The sequence below is a fragment of the Sinocyclocheilus grahami genome, unplaced genomic scaffold, assembly GCF_001515645.1.
Source record: "Sinocyclocheilus grahami isolate Dianchi unplaced genomic scaffold, SAMN03320097.WGS_v1.1 scaffold57.1, whole genome shotgun sequence".
Classification (NCBI taxonomy): Eukaryota; Metazoa; Chordata; class Actinopteri; order Cypriniformes; family Cyprinidae; genus Sinocyclocheilus; species Sinocyclocheilus grahami.
Window position 1 is genome coordinate 2,112,208 of NW_015505236.1, and position 23,349 is coordinate 2,135,556.

A 23,349-nucleotide genomic window follows, 5' to 3' on the forward strand; every position below is an offset into this window, starting at 1 on the left:
ATACACAGCAGCTGGAAGTTCTTCACGGCAACCCGTCAAAATAAACGTTTAGTTTAACTTTAAGAAACTGTCAGAATATATTACTATTTAGCAGTCTTAAGAATCAATGCTACTACTGCTAATAAATATTAATACATCTTTATTTTTAAAGGAATAATCACATCTGTTTTCTTTTTAATTTTAACGGTAAACCTCTGTTGTGCAGCACTTTGTTTGCCAAAAAATAAAAGGGTTTACTTTTCATTTGATTAGGGTAAATTAAATTAATGTTTTATGCCTTCATCTGATTACCAGAAAAATTAAGAACATTTTATAGGGCCCTATTTTATTTTATTTTTTTAAAGTACCCATACAAAAAAAAGTATAGGTTTAAAATAAACTGATGTTATTGTTTAGAAATATCAATAGCATTTGTATTAAAACTATATTCACTGAATGTAATAAAAAAATCGAGAATTCGAGAATCAACGAGAGCTTGCGAATCGAAATCGAATCGAATCGGGACATCTGAATCGATACCCAGCCCTATTGGGAAATGTCATGCCCTTTGCTCATGCTGTGAGCTTCAGTGTAAATATTGCGTCAAAATTAAATAAATTTGAGTGCGATTTAAACCCGGATGATTGTAACCACTCTAAGTTCATCTGCCTTGGGAAAGCTAGCGTGTCTCCGACATAGTGATAACACTCGTTGCCTTCTCTAGTGCAGCTCAACCAGACTATGCGTTGTAGTCCAAACGAGTCGTTCGTTGCAGTTTTTGAAAAGTGATTTCTGTTAAATAAAATATCTCCTTTTCAAGTGGACTTTGAGCTTTGTAACTTTGCAGACCTTTTTTATGCTCAAACAGCAATATTACTGACTAACTAAAGCTGAAAAAGCATAATGGGACCTCTTTAAAATTCACAATCATTCCATGTGATTCACACACCTGCATACTAGCGGGGGGCACCCGGGTCCTCTTTTCTGTTGGGGAATGTGGATCTTTGGAGTATTTAAGCTGTGTCAGTCTGATTTTATCATACCGTGAGCTCCACTGTCACACAGTGGTTTCTGAGGCGGATGGGCTATGTGTGAACGTGTGCACATGTAGAGATGTGATGCAAGATGGCATATGTCTAACTCGCATTAGATCACTAACATGGAACAGTGCATATTAAACATCACTCCACCTGCTGACCAAGTCTCAAGGACTCTCTCTCTGCAGTTAGACAGACAGAAAGCTCGGCGTGAATTATCCTAACTAAAATGAACAGACCACAGTATAAAATGTCTGGTTCAGTTAAGTCAAAAAGCAAAAGAAGTTAGTTATACATTTAAAGGAGTCATATGATGCTATTTTAAAGATAATTATTTAGTGTATTTGGTGTAACAGAATATGCTGACATGCTTTAATGTTCAAAAAACACATTCTTTTTCAAATACTGTACATTATTGTAGGTCCTCTATGCCCCGCCTCTCTCAAACGCATCGTTTTCTACAAAGCCCCTCCTTCCGACAAGCACAGTCTGCTCTGATTGGCCAGCTGACCCAGTAATAAATATTAATACATCTTTATTTTTAAAGGAATAATCACATCTGTTTTCTTTTTAATTTTAACGGTAAACCTCTGTTGTGCAGCACTTTGTTTGCCAAAAAATAAAAGGGTTTACTTTTCATTTGATTAGGGTAAATTAAATTAATGTTTTATGCCTTCATCTGATTACCAGAAAAATTAAGAACATTTTATAGGGCCCTATTTTATTTTATTTTTTTAAAGTACCCATACAAAAAAAAGTATAGGTTTAAAATACAGGCATGTGGTTCTTAATTTCTTTTTATTAATTCACCATTTGTAAACTGATGTTTACTGTTAATTGTTTAGAAATATCAATAGCATTTGTATTAAAACTATATTCACTGAATGTAATAAAAAAATCGAGAATCGAATCGAATCGAGAGCTTGCGAAGCGAATCGAATCGGGACATCTGAATCGATACCCAGCCCTACAAATCATTGTTATAGGGTTTGACCAATAAGCAGAAAAAAATATATACAGGACATTATATCCAAGTAAACTTGGAGAGCAGTGAATGGGAAAGTACCACAAATATATTTTTGCATTCATATAGCAAAAGAAATCTCCACTATAGTGCTTTTACGATGTTCAAAAAAAGGAAAAAAATTGAGAGAGACTGATGATGGTAGTCAGGAGAGAGAAAGATGTCAAATTTACCATCCCTCTCATAGACGCTGCATTAGAAACACTCTCGCATTAGCGTTAACTAGTTTTTTTGTATTTTGATGCAAAGGTGAAATGAGACAAAGTATAGTGTTATAAATGTATAACAAAAGTTGTTTGTCAAATCAAAATATTTTAAAAAATGATGCCGTTGAAACGCATCATCACAGTCTTGTGAAAAGAGTCCATGATGATTCCTCAGTTTCAGTTAGTCCCGCCCACATTTATGTTTACGACGTAAGGACATAATAGTAAAATGCATGTGTTTGAAAATAGTGTTGAATTTGAAAGTTGAATAAGTTGAATTTGAAAATATTGAAACAAACCTCAATCAGTCTTTAAAAAGTATTGGATATCCCAAATTAAACTTACGTCTTGGCACTGAATCCAGACCACCTACAAATGAAACCAGACCACTGGGTGATGGATTTATAGATTTCCGAGCATGTTTGAAGCATCATATTAGAAAAGGTGTAGTGTTTGATCCACTAAATAGATTCATCCTTTGTGGAAAGAAGTTCCACACAAATGAACACAAATGTTGTGCTAGATACCGTTCTCCACAACAAACTGCATATGTGCAGCTGTGCACATTTCTGCCGTCTTCGTTTACTCTCCTTTAAACATGAATTGACGGAGGCACTTGATTATGAGATAATCTGCAAAGCCCTGTCATCTCAGACTAAGGTAATGCTTTACAATTAACTTTAGTTAACGTTAGGTAATGTATTAACTAACATTAACAATGAGAAATACACTTGTTACAGTATTAATTAATCTTTTTAAACATTAGTTAATTAACTTTTTGTTAGGTCAAGTACTAATGTTAGCAGATACATTTTAAAATTAAATATCAGATACTTTGACCTTTTATGTTAGTTCAGGTTTTAAAGTGTCATGTCAAGATTTTTAAAAATGTAAGAATGAAAAAATGAAAGATATTTATTATGTCTTGTTTGTTTTTAATAAAAACTGTATTCCTGTGACGGCAAAGTGGAATTTTCAATACTCCAGTTTTTAATGTCACATCATTCTTCAGAAATCAATTTAATGTTATAATATTTCTTATACAGCTGTGCTGCCTAATAATTTTGTGGACATTTTATTTTCAGATTTCTTTGATGAATGCATTTGAAATAGAAATCTTTTGTAACATTATAAATGTCTTTACTGTCTCTTGACCAATTTAATGTGTCCTTGCTTAAAAATAGGATTAACTTATTAGAATTCATATAGTTATCTTATTATTATTTTTATTTTATTTATTTCTAAATATTAGGATTTATTCACTTACATACATTCAAGGTGTATAATAATAAGTTTGGTTTCACCACATTGCATTTTAAGAGTCATTAAATAGTTACTCTTCACGAAGCAGTATGAAAGTATTTCAAAACTATATGAAACCATACATGCCTAAAAACGTTGTAAGTTTTTTTTATTGTAAACACTATTATTTTTCATTAACTCTATAGAGCATTGATTATCAAATGAGACTCACTTATGTGTTTCCTGTTTCCTGGCAGAGGTGGAACCCCGTCGATGGCTTCTCGGACCGGCTGTTGCCCAGTGACCGCTGGCAGTGGAGTGATGTCACAGGGCTGAGGCACCAGCCTCTGGGTGACTTTCAGCTGCCCTCTGAGAACTGGGAGTGGGAGGCGGACTGGTACGTGGATGAAAACTTTGGAGGAGAGCCCACAGAGAAAGGGGTCAGTATTGACGTTTTTAAAACCACAGAAAGAGCTTTCACTTGCGTTATGCCATAGCTGATATTCTGTGTGTTTTCAGGGATGGACATATGCTATTGATTTTCCAGCCACTTACACGAAAGACAAAAAATGGAACTCTTGTGTGCGTCGTCGCAGATGGATACGATACAGAAGGTACAAGGCACAGGACACTTGGGTCAAGGTGTGTAACAGCACAAAGGTCTTGAAAGCAATTATACAGTATATCTTATCTTAATGGTTTCTCTTTAATGTTGATGGAAAAAAATTTATTTTATATGTGAGAGCAGATCCCCTCAGAGCAGACTGAGTCTCTTCCTGACCCGTTTAATGACATCACTTGTGGTAGTTGGGAGATTACTGAGGAGCCCAGAGGGTGTTTGGCACTGTGGGCGGTCTCTCTGCAGGGAAAGGTCAGAACTCAGTTCGTTCCAGGCTTACAAACAGTGTCCAACAACACCTCATGCTTTTATAATCTATTAATTTTTCAGTTCTTACAAAGCTGTACAGAGTGTAATTCTTGGAACTCAGATGCATTTCCGTTTATCCACATAAAGATCCGTTTTTTTTGTACATTCGAGCAGGTGTGGTTCCGGTGTGGCATCAACCATCATAGTCCCGAGGGCTCCGTTTGGGAGGAGGTGCCCGTACCAGGGGAGGTTGTGCAGATCAGCTGCGGCCCGGGTGACCTGGTGTGGGCTGTCCTGTGGGAGGGTCATCTGCTGGTCAGAGAGGGCATTGGCAGAGATTGCCTGAAGGGTGAGTGTAGTGGTGAAGTACACACCAAACAAATTAGGTAGATGATAGACATGATAATATTGATGTAATCACAGGGTCATCATGGGTCACGGTGGAGTCGCCAAGCCCTGTTGTGGGTGCCGTACACGTAGCTGTTGGTGTGAATGTAGTGTGGGCTGTCACTAAAGATCATAAAGTAAGTCATGTTTTAATTTAATATACACTTGCACATACAGTGGGGTTCCAAAATCTAAGACCACTAATAAAAAGGCTTCTATTATTTCACAAAGTATTATTATTATTTAATGACAAATTATATTATCATTCATATTATATTGCCTATACTAGAAATGGTGGTTTCTTTACATGCAGGACAGTTCAAAAGTTTGGGGCCAATAAAAAAAAAAAGAAAGAAATGAATACTTTTATTTAGAATGATTTCTAAAGGATCATGTGACTCTGAAGACTGGAGTAATGGATGCTTAAAGGGGTCATATGATGCGATTAAAATTTTTCCTTTCTCTTTGGAGTGTTACAAGCTCTTGGTGCATAAAGAAGATCTGTAAAGTTGCAAAGATTAAAGTCTCAAATCCAAAGAGATATTCTTTATAAAAGTTAAGAGTTAACCACGCCTACCTAAAACGGCTCGTTCTTACATGCCCTATTCACACGATTTGCACAATGCCACCCAAATATTCAAGCGAAGAAAGAAGGCGTAACTTTGATTCTCATGTAGTATTCTTGCTGCCGCCACCATGTCGTGAAAGCGCTGTGTTTCGTTGTGAAAGCGAAACTACTTCGTTTGGCCTTCCAAAAGAGGACAAGACTAGAAATCAGTGGGAATTTACCAATTAATTCTTAAAAAATCCTACAATGTGATTTTCTGGATTTTATTTCTCATTTTGTCTCTCATAGTTGAGATATACCTATGATGAAAATTACAGGCCTCTCTCATCTTTTTAAGTGGGAGAACTTGCACAATTGGTGGCTGACTAAATACTTTTTTGCCCCACTGTAAGTCATGATCAGTAATTATGTCCCCACTGGATGCAACAAATGCCTCGTTTATAATAGGTTTTACTGGTTTTGTCTCGTCGCACCGGGACACGGCGTCACAATATGAGGGTATTCAGCCAATCACAAAGCACTGGATAGCTGGCAAATCAGAGCACACCTCGCTTTTCAGACCGATGAGCTTTGTAAAAATCGACACGTTTCAGAAAGGTGGGGCATAGAGGAGAAACAATAATGTACATTATGTGGAAAATAATGTGTTTTTTTAACCTTAAATCACATAAACGCATTGCATTACACCAAATACACAAAATAATGTTCTTTTTAGCAACATCATATGACCCCTTTAAAATAAGTTTTGCCATCACAGGAATAAATGATATTTTAAAATATCTTAAATAGTTATGTAAATTATGTTAAACATTTATGTAATATTTTGTTGTTTTATTTTTGATAAGATAAATCCAGCCTTGTTGAGCATAAGGTACTTGAAAAACATTTAAAGATCTTATCAACCCCAAACTGTTGAACAGATATGTACATTTTTCTATTCTTATTTATCTTGTTTTTCCACATCTCCTTATTTTTATTAGGTCTGGTTTAGACGGGGTGTGAATTCTCATAATCCTTGTGGCTCAGGTTGGATAGGTATGGTTGGAGAGATGGTCATGATCAACGTTGGTCTCAATGATCAGGTCAGAGATTAGTAGTGTTTCCTCTTTGGTTTATCTCATTAATTTCTGTCTCTGATGTACTTTTTACATTGAATAACTGTACATGGGGTACATATTTCAACATAAAAAGCAGAAAACAGCAGAATAAAGACAGTGCATACTCTTGGCTACTAAAATCTTTTGAAGGCTTAACCCAGAAACTTTCATATAAATAGATGCATTAAACAATGCCATAAATACAAATATGAAAATGTGGCATAAACGTTTTTTTTTCCTGTGTGAAACATTACACACAAATGTACAAATATTGGTGTGTTAAAATACCAGATATTATGCCATATATATGAATTCATCTGAGTACAGTGCCGTGAAAAGGTTTTTGCCCCCTTCCTGTTTTAATCTTTAGCATATTTGTCACACTTGAATGATTCAGATCATCAAACAAATTTTAGTATTACACAAAGATAACCCGAATAAATACAGAATGCAGTTTTGAAATAATTATTTCATTTATTAAGAGAAAAAAGCTGTCCAAACCTGCCTGGCCCTACATGAAAAAGTAGTTGCCCCCTAAATCTAATAACTGGTTGTGCCACCCTTTGCAGCAACAACTGCAATCAAGCGTTTGTGATAACTGGCAATGAGTCTCACAATGCTGTGGAGGAATTTTGGCCCACTCGTCTTTGCAGAATTGTTTTAATTCAGCCACATGGGAGGGTTTTTGAGCATGAATGGACTGTTTAAATCATGCCACAGCATCTCAATCGGATTTAAGTCCGGTCTTTGATTTGGCCACTCCAAAACCTTAATTTTGTTTTTTCTTGAGCCATTCAGAGGTGGACTTGCTGGTGTGTTTGAGATCATTGTCCTGCTGCATAACCCAAGTGTGCTTGAGCTGCATGTTTGGGGCCCCGCGATAAGACGATGAGGTGCATTGAAAGACGATGATCATGTATCGACGATAGCCAGAGATATTGTCAAAAGCATTAAATATGGTAATTATTAAGAGTATTTGGCATTTCCAATTAATGTAGGCCTGTTACATTCTGGCTATTATTATTAGGTTACTTTTATTATTAAATTAATATTACAATTAATATGCTCCGCAATAATTTCATAGGGCATCACCGCATAACTGACACGCTGTGAGGATAATAAAAGATTAAGCTATTAGCTTAGGCTACTCCTCATTGAAAAATGTCTTTTAAAACAGGTCTATTATAGCCTCCAATGAATTATAGGCCTATAGCCTAAATAAAATTGTTAACATGTCAGTCATCAATGAAATTTAAGAGCAGCTTTATTTTAAGCGCCGACTTTCAAAGAAAACCTGTTCAACACGAAATACGTTTCTTCTCATTGTTTTCACTATGTTCGGGCCACAAGAGAAACATTAAGGAAATAAATTAAAACAGTAATATACCGCATATTAAGTAGGAGATTCGTCTCTCGTTGTCTCTGAGAGAATATGCGCTGTTAATGCGTGCGTTGTCAGATGCAGAAAGCGCCGTCAGTTTTTACTTTCACTTTCAAGGTGAAAGACGTTCACCGGCATTAAGTCTTGAACAACGTTTGCACGTTGCTTGTGTGATATCCACTGGCTCACCTTCACGGTTTAAAACAGAAATATTTCCAATATTGCAACGCATCCCCACTAACACATCCCCCCCGACTTGCAGTTCACTGCTGTTGGTATGATGTTCTTTTTATGAAATGCTGTGTTGGTTTTACGCCAGATGTAACGGAACACACACCTTCCAAAAAGTTCAACTTTTGTCACATTAGTCCACAGAATATTTGCCCAAAAGTCAGGATAATCAAGATATTTTTGGCAATTGTGAGACGAGCCTTTGTGTTATTTTTGGTCAGCAATGGCTTTTGCCTTGGAACTCTCCCATGGATGTCGTTTTTGCCCAGTCTCTTTCTTATTGTTGAATCATGAACACTGACCTTAATTGAGGCAAGTGAGGCCTGCAGTTCTTTAGATGTTGTTCTGGGTTCTTTTATGACCTCCTGGATGAGTCATTGTGCTCTTGGAGTAATTTTGGTTGGCCGGCCACTCCTGGGAAGGTTCTCCACTGTTCCAAGTTTACTCCATTTGTGGATAATGGCTCTGACCATGGTTCACTGGAGTCCCAAAGCCTTAGAAAGGGCTTTATAACCCTTTCCAGACTGATGCATGTCAACTATTTTGTTTCTCACATGTTCTTGAATTTCTTTAGATCGTGGCATAATGTGTTGCTCTTTAAGCATGCTTCACTTTGTCAGACAGGTTCTTTTTAAATGATTTCTTGATTCAACAGGTCTGGCAGTAATCAGGCCTGGGTGTGGCTAGTGAAATTTAACTCAGCTCTCTAAAATATTGTGGTTAATCACAGTTCTTTCATGGTTTAACAGGAGGGGGCAATTAATTTTTCACGTAGGGCCAGGTAGGTTTGGACAGCTTTTTTCCCTTAATAAATGAAATCATCATTTAAAAACTGCATTTTGTATTTACTTGCATTATCTTTGTGTAATATAAAAATTTGTTTGATGATCTGAATCTTTTAAGTGACAAATATGCCAAAAAAACAGGAAGGGGGCAAAAACCTTTTCACGGCACTGTATATGTTTCTAGTGAGAATGGTTCTGAAACCATTTCAGCAGTTATTACTGAGATCTGTGAAGATCATGTGATGTGTCTCTGTGCTCAGGTGTGGGCTATTGGTTTTGAAGACCGGGCGGTATATTTCCGCCAGGGTGTGACTGCCAGCGAGCTTAGTGGGAAGGCCTGGAAAGTTGTGTCTGTACCCAGAGATAGTGAACGTTCCCACTCTAGCGCCAGCGCAAGCAGCCTTCAGAGGTTAGTGGACTTTAAAATTTGCACATTGTGATCGATTTGCATGTCCTAGTTGCGACATTCCTAGTTTTTGTTGTATGTTATTGGTAGACCTTTCTGGACATTTCTTTAGACATTTTATTGCAAATTAAATATATTGCCACTAAAACTAAGATTTTAAAATAATTAAAAGCAGTGTTGGGCAGTAACGCATTACTTAGTAACGCGTTACTGTAATTTGATTACTTTTTTAGTAACTGAGTAATTTAACGCGTTATAATTTTCAAAATAGTAATTAGAGTATAGTTACAAGCCGAGGTCTCTATACGTTACTGCCGCGTTAAATTGCTGACAGAATGCAGTGTTTTATAATCTAGATTGTAAAAAGGATGTAGCACACGCACTGTCGAGTCAAGTGCCAGTTGATTAGAGACCTGCTCCCGTGAGACCCGATGCAATAGAGTGCGGCGTGGGACAAGATGGGCGAGGGCTGCTGCGGGCGGGTAGACGCTCGTGTGCGTGTGTGTGGGATGTGGGAGAATAAAATGATTCACGGGACTCCCGCAAAATAGAAATATCAACCTAAAATATCTAAAACAAATAAATTGTTATTCATCTATTGCACAAAAGCAGCATTAACTAATATAAAATATAAACGATTAACAGGTGCAAGCGTATGCAGAGTTTCTATTTAGGCTATAACACGTGTTTGCAGCGTTGAGCAATTTGCTTGCTCACGAATCCTCTCATTTAACACACGAATTGTAGACATTATGAGAGATTCAGTATGCTTATATTTATTGTGTTATAACTGAGATTTGTGAGATTGCGATGAACTGAGATGTCTTTTAGAGATTATAAATGCAGCGCTCTTTGCTGGCATTCTGCCATGCCAAAACATGCACGCAGCAGCCGCTTGCTTTTGTTAAAAATAACAGTGTTCTGTGAATGTTGATCCTTTAATAACAAATATTTATCGGTAATGTGTTTGCTGGGATTTCATCAATTTCATGGAGAAAAAAGTAACGTAACTAGTAATGTAACTAATTACTAATTACTTTTGAAATAAAGTAATCAGAACAGTAATGTGATTACTTTGAAAAGGAGTAATCAGTAATTTGATTACATTTTCAGAGTAACTTGCCCAACACTGATTAAAAGTAATATTCTGCTATTGGTGAATACAGCAAAAATCATGTCATGTCATGTTGCTTGACACGCCTACATCCTGTTACCAACAGCCACTGCCGCTCATCTGTCCAGAAATCACTAAATGAACGGCAGAAGTCAAATTAATGGGATCAAGTTGCTTTGTCACAGCATGATCAATTTCTAGAGAAAGGAGTGTCTTTAAAACCAAAAGTAGACTTCAGCATTGCAAGTGTAGTCAATAATTCAGAAACTAAAAAAGACAATGTGGCATAAGAGTTTAAAAAATGTGTTGTCTTATGTGATCGGATTAATATTTATATTGTTCATGAAATGCTAGGTATTCTTTAAAAAATAGTTTGCAGTGTGTTGTCATATGTGACAAATAATCTCTTTTTTTTCATTTAATGATAGTGTTTTAAGTAGTTATTTAATTTGCAATAATAGTTGAACATTTTTGCACAAATCAATGAATTCAAATGAGATAATTAGTTTAGATAAACAAATAGATAATAGATAGATAACTTCATTAGGTGTTCTCTTAATAGACTGGATTGATGGATACTGAAAGCACCTTACCATCACAGGTTAAAAATTATAACTTAAATAATCAAAAATATAAATGTGTCATAGTGATTCCAAACTCCTGGTGCTGTACATGTTAACACTTTGTGTCTCTACACCTCACAGTGCTGGTTGTTTCTTTGGTGGTGAGGTGCGTCTGCAGTCCCAGGCATCAGTGTTGAGTGATGCAGACCCTGAGAGAGCTGGGGGGGAAGTTGTCCCAACACCTGAGATAGGAGACGCCCCTAAACCACGCATCCCCAAAGTGACCAGTGACAGCTTCATCTCAGAGCTCGTGTCTGACCGTGAAGGCCAAATCAGTCGCCGTGACGTCCCCCCAGCTGGCCCATCTATTCCTGAGGAAGATCACCCAGAAAAAGAGTTGGAGGACAGGGCTTCCCCAGCCCAGGTTCTGTCTCCTAGCCAATCAGGTGGGGTGGATCCTCAATGGAGCAATGTGGACCTAGAGGAAGCCCAGACGCACCTCACAGCTGGACCTGGAGGAGACGCAGCTGAAACCAGCAGCCTGTCCTCTGTAGCCACCTATAACTTGGCCCTAGAGGAGCCTTACGGGCCAGATGAGCATCCAAAATGGGCCTGGGTTAGCGGTGGGGGATGTTTGGTTGAGTGTCACACACAGCTCAACTGGTTCAACTCTTCTACATCCACAGGTCAGCCGGTTATCATGTTGGGCTGCATGACATATTGAAACAAAATCGATATTGCGATATGGTTTAGTGCAATTGTCAAGATTCAATTAATTGAATATAATATGTTTCAAGTGAAGTGCTGCATTTACACAGTGTTTCAGTTTCTATAAACAGCTTGGTTTATTTACTGTGAATCGAGCCGTTCTGAGATGCTTATATCATGGGCTACATGCGTGTAAATGAACACAGTGCCAAGTTCCAGTATGAAACTGGCAGCACATATTTTTTTTTATTTGCTGGCAAACTATCAAAATAAAACCCAATGGTTTACCATTTGAAAAAAAAAAAAGAAATTAGAATGCAAATATTAGTAGTGTAATTTTTGTTACAATATATTTTTTATTCTGTTTAATATTTTTATTTAATAATAATCACAATAAAAATAATGATATATTTTATAGCAATATTGAATTGGCCAAAAACCTTTGAAATATGGCCTCAAGTGGAAAGATATTTCTGAAATGATTGCAGAAAGAGATTTGAGTTGGCAAATCTAAATATAAAAAGCCATATTTTTCAAGTTTTTCCTAAATCATTTGACCCTAAAAGGATTTTACACAAAAAAAAAATCTTCAGAGTAAAAATGAATTTTTAGCCCTTTTTTTTTCAATTTTGCAGGAAATATCGTGTTCATATATTCCCAATATCGTGCAGCCCTATTGCCATCTGTGTAATTGAATTTGATGATTCACTTTGTCCTTGACCGTATCAAATGTGATTGTCTCCTCAGCCCTGAACTCCTCCATGCAGGCCATGTCTCTCTCCATTACACCTGCTCAAACGGCAGAATGGCGTAAACAGATATTTGAGCAGCTCAGCGAGCGCTCCAAGAGAGAAATGGAGAATTTCATGAATTATGAGCAGGCCATTGAACAGGTAGTGCTCAAACACAAAACTGTTTACCTCATCTGATGTTTTCGGTAATACTAACCAGTTTTGTCATTTATCTGTTTTTAAATTATATCCAGACTGTCATTGACATAGCAACAGTAAGTGTTCACACAAGTGCTCCAAGAGTTAGATCGATAGTCCGAGCAACAGTTACAATGACAGTGGCCCTCAGCTTGGTAGAACCGAGGAGTTACCCCTAGAAAATGAATCTTTTGTCTTAAACCTTAAAAAATGCTTATAATTTGATAAATGATTCACCCTGAATTGTGTCATTTTCACAGTCTGTGTGGGTGAAGAAGGGCACCATGCAGTGGTGGCGAGACTGGAAACCTCATAAGTGGGTGGATGTTCAGTTTGCACTGGAGCAGTTTTCAGGAGCGGAGGGTAACAAGGATGGAATTCTGTTTATCTACTACACATTTAATGATGAAAAGAAGGTAATCTCACATCCTTTATGGAATCAAAATTGTAGTTTTGTGGCTTTAATTCCATGTTTATTAGCTTTGATCCCATCTAGTAAGGTTAGTGTACTGCTAAAAGTTGATAAAAAAATCTATTTTTGGCACACGTTCAGCTTTTCTCTACTGGGAAAGTGGACAAAAAATGTATGCCACATTATTTATACTGTAGCTAGAAACTAATCTAAAGCTTATTTGCTATTTTTTTTTAAAAAAGAGGTAAAAAATGTACAAGACATTTCTGTTGGAAATACACCACTGATCAAAAGTTTGGAGTCAGTAAGATTTTATTTGAAAAATGTAATACTTTTATTCAGCAAGGAGGCAGTAAATTGATCAAAAATGACAGTAAAGATGTTTTCAAATAAATGCTATACTTACAGTATGAACTTTCTTCTCATCAAAGAATTTTCACAACATGAGTTTCAGTTTCCACAAAAGTATTAAGCACAGCCATTTTTCAAAATGATGATAATGATAATAAGAAAAACAGATATTTTACATTTTATTAATCTATCCCAATATTACTGTTTTTGTATTTTTGTCAAATAAAAAATATTATCAAATAAATGCAGCCTTGATGAGAATAAGAGACTTTTTTCAAAACCATTGAAAAATCTCATCAACATCAAACTTGTGAATGGATCTGTATATGAACACAGGAAAGAAATCTGTGCTTGTAAAGTGATTTCATGTGGTCTAAATTCAACCCCTATTTTACCCTCTTTTTCTGCTCTTTTCTCTGTCCAGTATCTCCATGTGTTCATTAACGAAGTGACAATCCTGGTGCCAGTACTGAATGACTCCAAACACACATTTGCCATCTATACAGCAGAGCGAACAAAACAGAGGTGGCCCATCCGCCTGGCTGCGGCCACAGAGCTGGAGATGCACGACTGGGTGAGGAGAGAACATTAATCAATTAATTAATGGGAAATTGCACTGCATTTTGTGATTACCCTGCTGTTTGCCTGACAGTTTGTTTGTTCATCCTTTCAGCTGGCTCTGCTCAGTGTGTCCTGTTGTGACTCTAGAGGTATTCAGGGCCCACCCTCGAAACAAGCCATCTGGTCGGTCACCTGTAAAGGTGACATCTTTGTGAGCGAGCCCACAAAACAACTAGAGGCATCTCCCTACCCCACACTGTGTGATCAGATGTAAGAATCAGATGATTGATTGATTTTATGGAAACAATTTTGATGTAAATAGGTGATTCTTCCTTAATCTGTACCGTAAGTGTTTTTTTTTACATGCTTGCTACTTAAAGGATGTATTATAGTATATTCCTTAAACTTTATTTTTAAATGTTTAATTTTTAAGCCTTTCCCCCATCCAGACATTTAAAGGGGTCATATGATACTATTTTAAAGATCATTATTTTGTGTATTTGGTGTAACAGTATATGTTGACATGCTTTAATGTTCAAAAAACACATTATTTTTCAAATACTGTACATTATTGTAGGTCCTCTATGCCCCAACTCTCTCAAACACATCATTTTCAACAAAGCCCCCTCCTTTGAAAAGCGCAGTCTGCTCTGATTGGCCAGCTGACCCAGTGCATTGTGATTGGCCGAACACCACAAGCACGCGTCGGAAATGTAACGCCCCTAACCATAATCGCTAGCTTCAGCTTTCAAAGTAAATATCAAGACAGTTAATAATGTGGTTAGTTTTACCATCAGTTCAAGCCCGAAAGAGCAACAGAGTCGCGTGACAGACGGTGATGATGCATTACACAAACAGCTGACGTGCTATGATTTCTGACAGGCAGTTCACTCTCCTGTGATGTGACCCTGTTCCCCTCACATACACACACGACGCGTTACTCTGCGCTGCGCAAAACTCCGCATTTGAACAGTCAATAGCAAATACTTAAACGAATCATACTTTACAGTCGCTGATTCAGAAGCGCCAGATTGTCATAGCAAAGTCGGAATTGACGGAAATTTTTTTTTAAATAGCCTTTGTGCACAGCCAACCTTGTACTCTTCTATGTTCAAAGAACTGTCGTCCATAAAATGCGTTGCACAAATTCGAACATCTGGGTTGTGCTGTTCTGTTGTAAATAAATCTTAACCAATGATTTCTAATTGCATCTACTTCCGGAAGGCCAAATAAAATGCTTTTGCTTTCGCACTGAAACACACACCGTCTCCCTGACATTGCTGCATCAGCACTACTGCTGTTCCTGAAACCACGCCTTCTTTCTTTGCACATTTGGGCGGCATTATGCTAATATTTCCACATAGTGACGTAGATATGTGGGGGCGTGTTAAAACGAGCCGTTTTAGGTAGGCGTGGTTGACTCTTAACTTTTATAAAGAATATCTCTTTGGATTTGAGACTTTAGTCTTTACAACTTTACAGATCTTCTTTATGCACCAAGAGCTTGTAACACTCCAAAGAGAAAGGAAAACGTGAAATCGCATCATATGACCCCTTTAACTTTTTAACTAATCTTTATAGTAAATGTATTAAGTGTGAAAATCAAGCAAAAAAAATGCACTAATAACATTTTCCCACCAGAACCATTGAGTTTTTCCAAAAATTTGAGAAAACAACATGCATCATTAGTCACAAATAACATAAAAAAATTCACACCATCACACATTAAACCAAAATTCACTTGAAAGTTGACAAAGGCCAAAAACCATGTGATAAATGTTTAACATAAATGAATGAGTTTGAGTTTGAAGAGGTCAAAAGAGCCCCTCGTTAAAGAACTACCTTTTAAAAGTTTGGGGCCAGTGAGACTTTTTTTATGTTTTTGAAAGAAGTCACTTATGCTCACTAGAGCTGTGTTTATTTGATTAAAAATAAAGTAAAAACAGTAATAATGTGGAATAATATTACTAATTAAGTAACTGTTTCCAAATTATATTTTAAAATGTAATTTATGATGGCATATATATCATGTGATGTTAAAGGGTTAGTTCACCCCAAAATGAAAATTCTGTCATTAATTAGATGCAGAATAATTAATTAATGCAGATTTGCTTTATACAACATTAGGAAGATCAGGCCCTTTCTTTCAGAACATGCAACACAACTCCTTGTTCAAGCTCTTGTTCTATCCAGGCTGGACTATTGCAATGCTCTCTTGGCAGGTCTTCCAGCCACTTCTATCAAACCTCTACAATTAATCCAAAATGCCGCTGCAAGATTAATCTTTAATGAGCCGAAAAGAACATGTCACACCTCTGTTCATCAATTTGCACTGGCTACCAGTAGCTGCTCACATTAAATTCAAGGCATTAATGTTTGCCTACAAAACCACCACTGGCTCTGCACCCATTTACCTAAATTCATTACTTCAGAGTTATGTGCCCTCTAGAAGCTTGCGTTCTGCAAGTGAACGGCGTATTATTGTGCCATCTCAAAGAGGCACAAAATCCCTTTCACAGACTTTTTCATTAACTGTTCCCTCCTGGTGGAATGACCTGCCCAAATCAATCAGAGTCCTTAACCATCTTCAAAAAATGACTAAAAACACATCTGTTCCACCTTTATTTGACCCTCTACATCTTTCTATTCTATTTTAATTCTACTTTATCTATATTTATCTTCTCTTTTATAAAAAAAAAAAAAAAAAAAAAAAAAAAACCCTAGCTTTCTTTTTTTTTTTTTTTTTTCCTTTTTTTTTTTTTTAATGAACTTTTCCACGACATTCTAATTTGAGATGCACCTGTACACCTTGCTACGTGTACTGCGTTAGGCTAACCGAGACTTGTCATTTGCACTTATATATTGTTGCTCTTTTGTTAGTTTTGACTGCTTTTATTGTCCTCATTTGTAAGTCGCTTTGGATAAAAGCTTATGCTAAATGACTAAATGTAAATTACTCACCCTCATGTCGTTCCAAACCTGTAAGACCTTCGTTCATCTTCGGAACACAAATTAAGATATTTTTGATGGAATCTGAGAGCTGTCTGACCCAGCATAGACAGCAACGCAACTGTAATGTTCCCAGGTCCAGAAACGTAGTAAGGACATCGGTGACTCAACTTCAGTTTTGCGAAGCTACGAGAATACTTTTTGAGCGCAAAGACAACAAAAATAGCATAATTTATTTAACAATTCTTCTCCCCCGAGTTACGTCTTCCGCCATTTTGGAGAGTACCCAAGAGCGTAATCAACGTAATTAGCGTTGTTTACATTCGGGGAAGAAAGTGCGCGCATGAACGTAATCTGCGTAATCAGCGTTGTTTATGCTTAGGGGAAAGCGTGCGTATGCATTGTGATACTCTCTAAAATGGCGTAAGACGTAACTTGGGGAAGAAGAATTGTTGAATAAAGTAATTTTTGTTTTCTTTGCGCACAAAAAGTATTCTCGTAGCTTCGCAAAATTGAAGTTGAGCCACTGATGTCACATGGACTGTTTTACCGATGTCCTTACTACGTTTCTGGACCTGGGAATATTACAGTTGCGTTGCTGTCTATGCAGGGTCTGAGAGCTCTCACATTTCATCAAAAATATCTTAATTTGTGTTCTGAAGATGAACGGAGGTCTTACGGGTTTGGAAAGACATGAGGGTGAGTAATTAATGGCAGAAATTTCATTTTTGGGTGAACTATCCCTTTAACACTGAATTTTTTGCAGCGATTTTCTAAAGCTGTTGAAAACGGCTGTTTTAATATTTTTGGAAACTACTATTTTTTTCAAGATTCTTTGATTAATAGAAAGCATTTATATGGAAAATAAATCCTTTGTAACAATGTATAAGTCTTTATTTTTCTTACATCCTTAATTCGCATCCTTATGGAATAAGTGTATCGATTTCTTTATGAAAAAAAGAAAAAAATCTTACTGACCCCAAACTTTTGAACAAGCATATCTTCATAAATGTTATATTTGTCTGTTGTCTTGCTGTTATGCCTTATAGCAGTTCATGAATAGTCATTATGGAAATATGACTTATCTAAAAAAGAAAAAAAAACTACAATCATTGTCATCGTTGGCAGGTTCTGGCGTCAAGTCGGAGGGCATTTGCGTATTATTGAGTCCAACAGTCTTGGTGTGGTGTGGGGGATTGGCTATGACCACACTGCCTGGGTCCACACAGGAGGCTATGGGGGAGGCTTCTTCCAGGGTAAATTCATCACCTCTTTCCAAACCAATCAGCGTTTTTCATGGATTTTAGTCACATAATGTATTTATCTCACACACACAGGTTTGGCAAGCAGCACAGATAACATCTACACACAGACTGATGTGAAGAGCGTTTATATCTATGAGAACCAGCGCTGGAATCCTGTCACTGGTTACACTAACAGGTTAATACTGAGCATGACGTTTGTAATCCAGAAATGTTCAGTATGCTCACTGCTGTGCCTCACTGTTTCTCCTGCAGGGGTCTCCCTACTGACCGTTATATGTGGAGTGATGCCTCCGGTCTGAAGGAGTGCACTAAAAACAACACAAAACCACCCTCCCCCAACTGGACTTGGGTTTGTGCTGTTATGCATTTCCTCCAAATACATAAAGAACATGTCACTGCAATTGACAGTGAATGACTTATGGTTGCTTTATAGTTGCAAATCGCTGTATGTGTGAATGCTCCCTAATATTTTTCAGGTCTCAGACTGGACTATTGACTATGCTGTGCCAGGTGGCACAGACAGAGAGGGCTGGCAGTATGCAGCTGACTTTCCTGCGTAAGTTATATTGGTTAATTATCATTGTTACTGTATCTTATAACATGAAAAGCACAATCTTCAAGAGTGAGAGCGAACTAACTTTTTTTATTTTTCTGAATGTATTCACGATTCTAGGTCATACCATGGAAATAAAACATTGAAGGACTTTGTCCGCCGCAGACGTTGGGCCAGGTATCTAGCACTTACTTTAAGAATTTTTTTCATTGTTAACTAATGTAGTTAACTAATGTTAACAAATTGAAAATAATTGTAAAGTGTTAAAATAAATAAATAAATATTTTATGACATATGTAATTTGGCAGAGGTTTTTAATCATTTGCATTTTGCCTACTGAAATTCACAATTGGAGGGATTCATTTAGTTAATTGTTAGGGCTGTCAAATCAATTAATCACGATTAATCGCATCCAAAATAAAATTGTGTTTGCTTAATATTTATGTGTATGTACTGTTTATATATATATTTGTGTATATATATATGTATATATAAATACACATACATACATACATGTATATATATTTAAGAAATATTTACATGTATGTAAACATTATTTTATTTTGGTGGCGACTAATCACGATTAATCGATTTGACAGCCCTAGTTAGTAGTAAATAGTAAAATAAATTGTGCTGTCAAACGATTAATCGCATCCAAAATAAACGTTATTGTTTACGTAATATATATGTGTGTGTGTGTGTGTGCTGTGTATATTTATTATGTATGCATAAATACAAACACGCGGATGTATATATTTAAGAAAAATTTTATGTTTATATATTACATTTATTTATATATAATATAAAATATAAGTATATAAATGTATATACATGTAAATATTTAAAAAATATATACTGTATGTGTGTGTATTTATATATACATAATAAATATACACGGTACACATTAGGGGTTGCACCGACTAGTCGACTTCAGTGCTCTGCCATGACACTTTAAGCTTGACGTCGACTCGTCGTTGGTCCTATAGAGGGTGCAACAGGATAAGAAATCTTTGAAGGACTTCCACATTTACGCTCCATTTCCAAACAGTTAAAATGACAAATAAATGCATACTTTGAAAGCGCTCCACAAGACGTGTGATTATATTACTGGATGCTCGAAATTGAACAGGAGAACGCACGTTTTAAACAGCTTATTGTACATGTAAGTTAATCGCCGTTCTAATATAATGCGCTGCTGCACTGTAACGCACACACATAGGCTACAGACAGTAGCTCGTACAACATGCACATATCATGCGCTCACAGAATCATTCAGCGCAGAAATGTATTGTCAACACTGTTCTGTGATTTCTCAATAAAATAGCTTAGAAACTGAAAAGTTCAAGCATATATTTCTTAACTAAATCCCACAGCTTCACTACTAGTAGAGAGACGCTGGCATGCATTCATATGAATGTAATCTTTACTGTGCTACATTATCTGTATATGATTTAGAATGAGCAGAAATCTGTGAGAAATATAACAACCCAAAGACAAAAGAACTGATAAAAATGAGCTGTTATAGGAGCAATAGCCATGTGGGCAGTGCTGTGTCATATGCCATAGCTGTGCACAAGGTGTTTGTCTCAGCTCCAGACTTATTTGTTCATTAATGACGTCATCAGCGACTAGTCGACTTCGACTCGACTTTCATCACATAAAAGTTGATTTTTAAAAAATCAGAAGTCGTTCAACCCCTAAAATATATATAGATACATACACACATATAAATGAATGTATTAATATATATATATATATATATATATGTATGTGTGTGTACATGATCCTACAAGCAGGAAAAAACATCCTCATCCTTGAGCCCGATTACATAAGATGTATGAAATGCATAAAAGCATCACTCCATTTTTCCCTTTCTCTTTGCTGCAGAGAGTGGCCTGCTTGAATTTGAGGGTTCACGCATGAGTATGTGTTTGCCACGTAGGAGTACAATACCCCAACCAAGTGTCTGGAGCTCGGAATAAAGGACAAATCAGAAGCAGGAGAGAGAGTGAACATGGAGTCCAGCCCGGAGTCGTCACATGTCCTTCTGGACGCTCCTTCGTTGAAATCGCCGGCCGCGCCGTTCTCCAGTCCACTCACCTCTGCTCACTCTAACCCTCCCGCCATTCCTCACGCCCCCGGCCTCTGCTCACTGTAGCTCAGTACTTTGTTTGGCCTTCCAAAAATGGACACGACTAGAAATCAGTGGTTGAGTTGTATTTACAACACTGAAGTCGTTCAACCCCTAGTATACATATATTATATAAACAAAAACTTTTATTTTGGATGGGATTAATCATATGACAGCACTACTAAAAAAGAAACTGACAATAAAAATATTAAAACAGTTTTATTATTTTTGTGTAATAGCCTATATAGAAGTATCTATTCCGTTTTGGTGGACTTACTCAAAATTATTAAAGGGGTCATATGATGCTGCTAAAAAGAACAGTATTTGGTGTAATGAAATGTGTTTATGTATATACTGCATCGCGTCGCGTAAACATAAAACCATGTCTGCATTTGTGATCGGAGAAATGACAAACAACAAGCCCTACTCTACACTGCCCAAAAAACTCTGTAAATATAAAAAACGTACTTACAGTCTGTGAGTCAGAACAGCCGGCATTGTAGTCTACTCTCCCAGGATCAGGAAACAGTCCTCCATAAAATGTGCTGTACACATCTGAATATTTGGGTTGAAGTGTTCTGGAACAGTGTTGTAAATACAACTCAACCACTGATTTCTAGTCGTGTCCATTTTTGGAAGGCCAAACAAAGTGGTTTCGCTTTCACAACGAAACAGCATCACACACGGCAGCCTACAGTGAGCAGAGGCCGGGGGCTAGCGTGAGGAACGGCTGGAGGGTTAGAGTGAGCAGAGGCGGGTGGGCTTGAGAACGGCGCGGCCGGCGATTTCGACGAAGGAGCGTCCGGAAGGACATGTGACGACTCCGGGCTGGACTCTGCTTCATCCACCGTGAAAGCCGATCCGGCCATCCACAGCGCAAAGTTGTAGTATTTCCTCAGCAACCAGCATGGATCAGCTCCAAGCATAACGAAGCAGAGATCGTCCTCTTTTGGAAGACCAAACGAGTTTCGCTTTCACAACGAAACAGCATCACACACGGCAGCCTACAGTGAGCAGAGGCCGGGGGCTAGCGTGAGGAACGGCTGGAGGGTTAGAGTGAGCAGAGGCGGGTGGGCTTGAGAACGGCGCGGCCGGCGATTTCGACGAAGGAGCGTCCGGAAGGACATGTGACGACTCCGGGCTGGACTCTGCTTCATCCACCGTGAAAGCCGATCCGGCCATCCACAGCGCAAAGTTGTAGTATTTCCTCAGCAACCAGCATGGATCAGCTCCAAGCATAACGAAGCAGAGATCGTCCTCTTTTGGAAGACCAAACGAGTTTCGCTTTCACAATGAAGCACACAGTGTCTTTACAACATGGCGGCGGAAACAACAAAACTACAGCAAGAATAAAAGTTACGCCTTCTTTCTTTGCGTGAACATTTGGACGGCGTTATGCAAATCTTCCCACATAGCGACGTAGATATGTGGGGGCGTGTTAGAACGAGCCATTTTAGGTAGGCGTGGTTGACTCTTAAATTTTATAAAGAATATCTCTTTGGATTTGAGAGTTTAGTCTTTGCAACTTTACAGATCTTCTTTATGCACCAAGAGCTTGTAACACTCCAAAGAGAAAGGAAAACGTGAAATCGCGTCATATGACCCCTTTAAAATACTTTTTTTGTGATCATAAAGAAACCATTTTTGTAATTGTTAAATTTGACACCCATCAATCTTCTTCCACCTTAGAAAGTGTAAACTCACAACAACTGGCCCCTGGCAGGAAGTCCCGCCTATATCTTTGAGTGACGTCACAATCCTGCCTTGTGGACCGAAGAGCACAGTGGAACAGGTGCCATTGTGGGCCATCAGCAACAAAGGAGATGTTTTGTGCCGTCTGGGTGTCTCTTCACTTACCCCTGGAGTAAGAGCCAAGTTCCTTATTTTCTAGAAGTTGGCTAATATGTTTAGCATTCCGTAGTTCCCATGCAAATAGTGTACAGATACTTCACAAACTCCAGCACTATCACTGTGAGAGTCTTCTCCGAATTATGTAACCCTGACTGATGACATGGCTTGCTCACAGGGGTCATCATGGTTACATGTTGGAACTGACCAGGCTTTCAAGTCAATTTCCATAGGTGCCGTCCACCAGGTTTGGGCCATCGCTAAAGATGGCTCTGCATTCTACAGGGGCTCTGTGTCTGCCCAGAACCCGGCAGGTGAGGGAATAGCCTTTTATCACAAAGCCTGTACATGTATCACCCCATGAGAATACAACAATACATACTTGTCTCTTACGTTGCATTTTATTGCAAGTCATGCTGCTATTGCAGCATTGCCTCTATTTCTGCAGCAGCATTAGAAAGGTTTGATCTGTTCACAGGAGATTGCTGGTATCACATCCCTTCTCCAACCGGACAGAAGCTCAAACAGGTGTCAGTGGGCAGGACATCTGTATACACAGTGGATGAAAATGGTACACCTATACATGTCACACTGATAAAAAGGTGTTAATACATCAGTGGCCACTGGTAGTTTTCAAAAGTGGGGAAGCACAGATGTTACTAATCAATGGAAAAATGTGTAATCTGATCTGTTTGTATATCTTGGTGTCTGCAGTATACACACACACACACACACACACACACACACACACACA

At 37.7% G+C, this 23,349-nt stretch overlaps 1 protein-coding gene across 3 annotated transcripts in view; it reads left to right on the forward strand.

Annotated features, from left to right (window-relative positions):
• LOC107584126 (tectonin beta-propeller repeat-containing protein 1-like) overlaps positions 1-23,349 on the forward strand; it is a 28,325-nt gene that overhangs the window by 3,165 nt on the left and 1,811 nt on the right. For 2 of the 3 annotated variants that reach the window (XM_016270590.1, XM_016270591.1), the window contains exons 3-23: positions 3,746-3,928; positions 4,008-4,130; positions 4,237-4,359; positions 4,531-4,705; positions 4,780-4,880; positions 6,292-6,393; positions 9,066-9,214; positions 11,030-11,574; positions 12,344-12,489; positions 12,582-12,602; positions 12,786-12,941; positions 13,713-13,862; positions 13,962-14,119; positions 17,927-18,054; positions 18,136-18,238; positions 18,316-18,412; positions 18,540-18,619; positions 18,737-18,793; positions 22,437-22,611; positions 22,774-22,909; positions 23,074-23,166. In XM_016270590.1, the coding sequence (XP_016126076.1) occupies positions 3,746-3,928; positions 4,008-4,130; positions 4,237-4,359; positions 4,531-4,705; positions 4,780-4,880; positions 6,292-6,393; positions 9,066-9,214; positions 11,030-11,574; positions 12,344-12,489; positions 12,582-12,602; positions 12,786-12,941; positions 13,713-13,862; positions 13,962-14,119; positions 17,927-18,054; positions 18,136-18,238; positions 18,316-18,412; positions 18,540-18,619; positions 18,737-18,793; positions 22,437-22,611; positions 22,774-22,909; positions 23,074-23,166 (3,001 nt within the window). The remainder of the gene's footprint in view (positions 1-3,745; positions 3,929-4,007; positions 4,131-4,236; positions 4,360-4,530; positions 4,706-4,779; positions 4,881-6,291; positions 6,394-9,065; positions 9,215-11,029; positions 11,575-12,343; positions 12,490-12,581; positions 12,603-12,785; positions 12,942-13,712; positions 13,863-13,961; positions 14,120-17,926; positions 18,055-18,135; positions 18,239-18,315; positions 18,413-18,539; positions 18,620-18,736; positions 18,794-22,436; positions 22,612-22,773; positions 22,910-23,073; positions 23,167-23,349) is intronic. The other variant, XM_016270592.1, reaches the window with a different exon arrangement.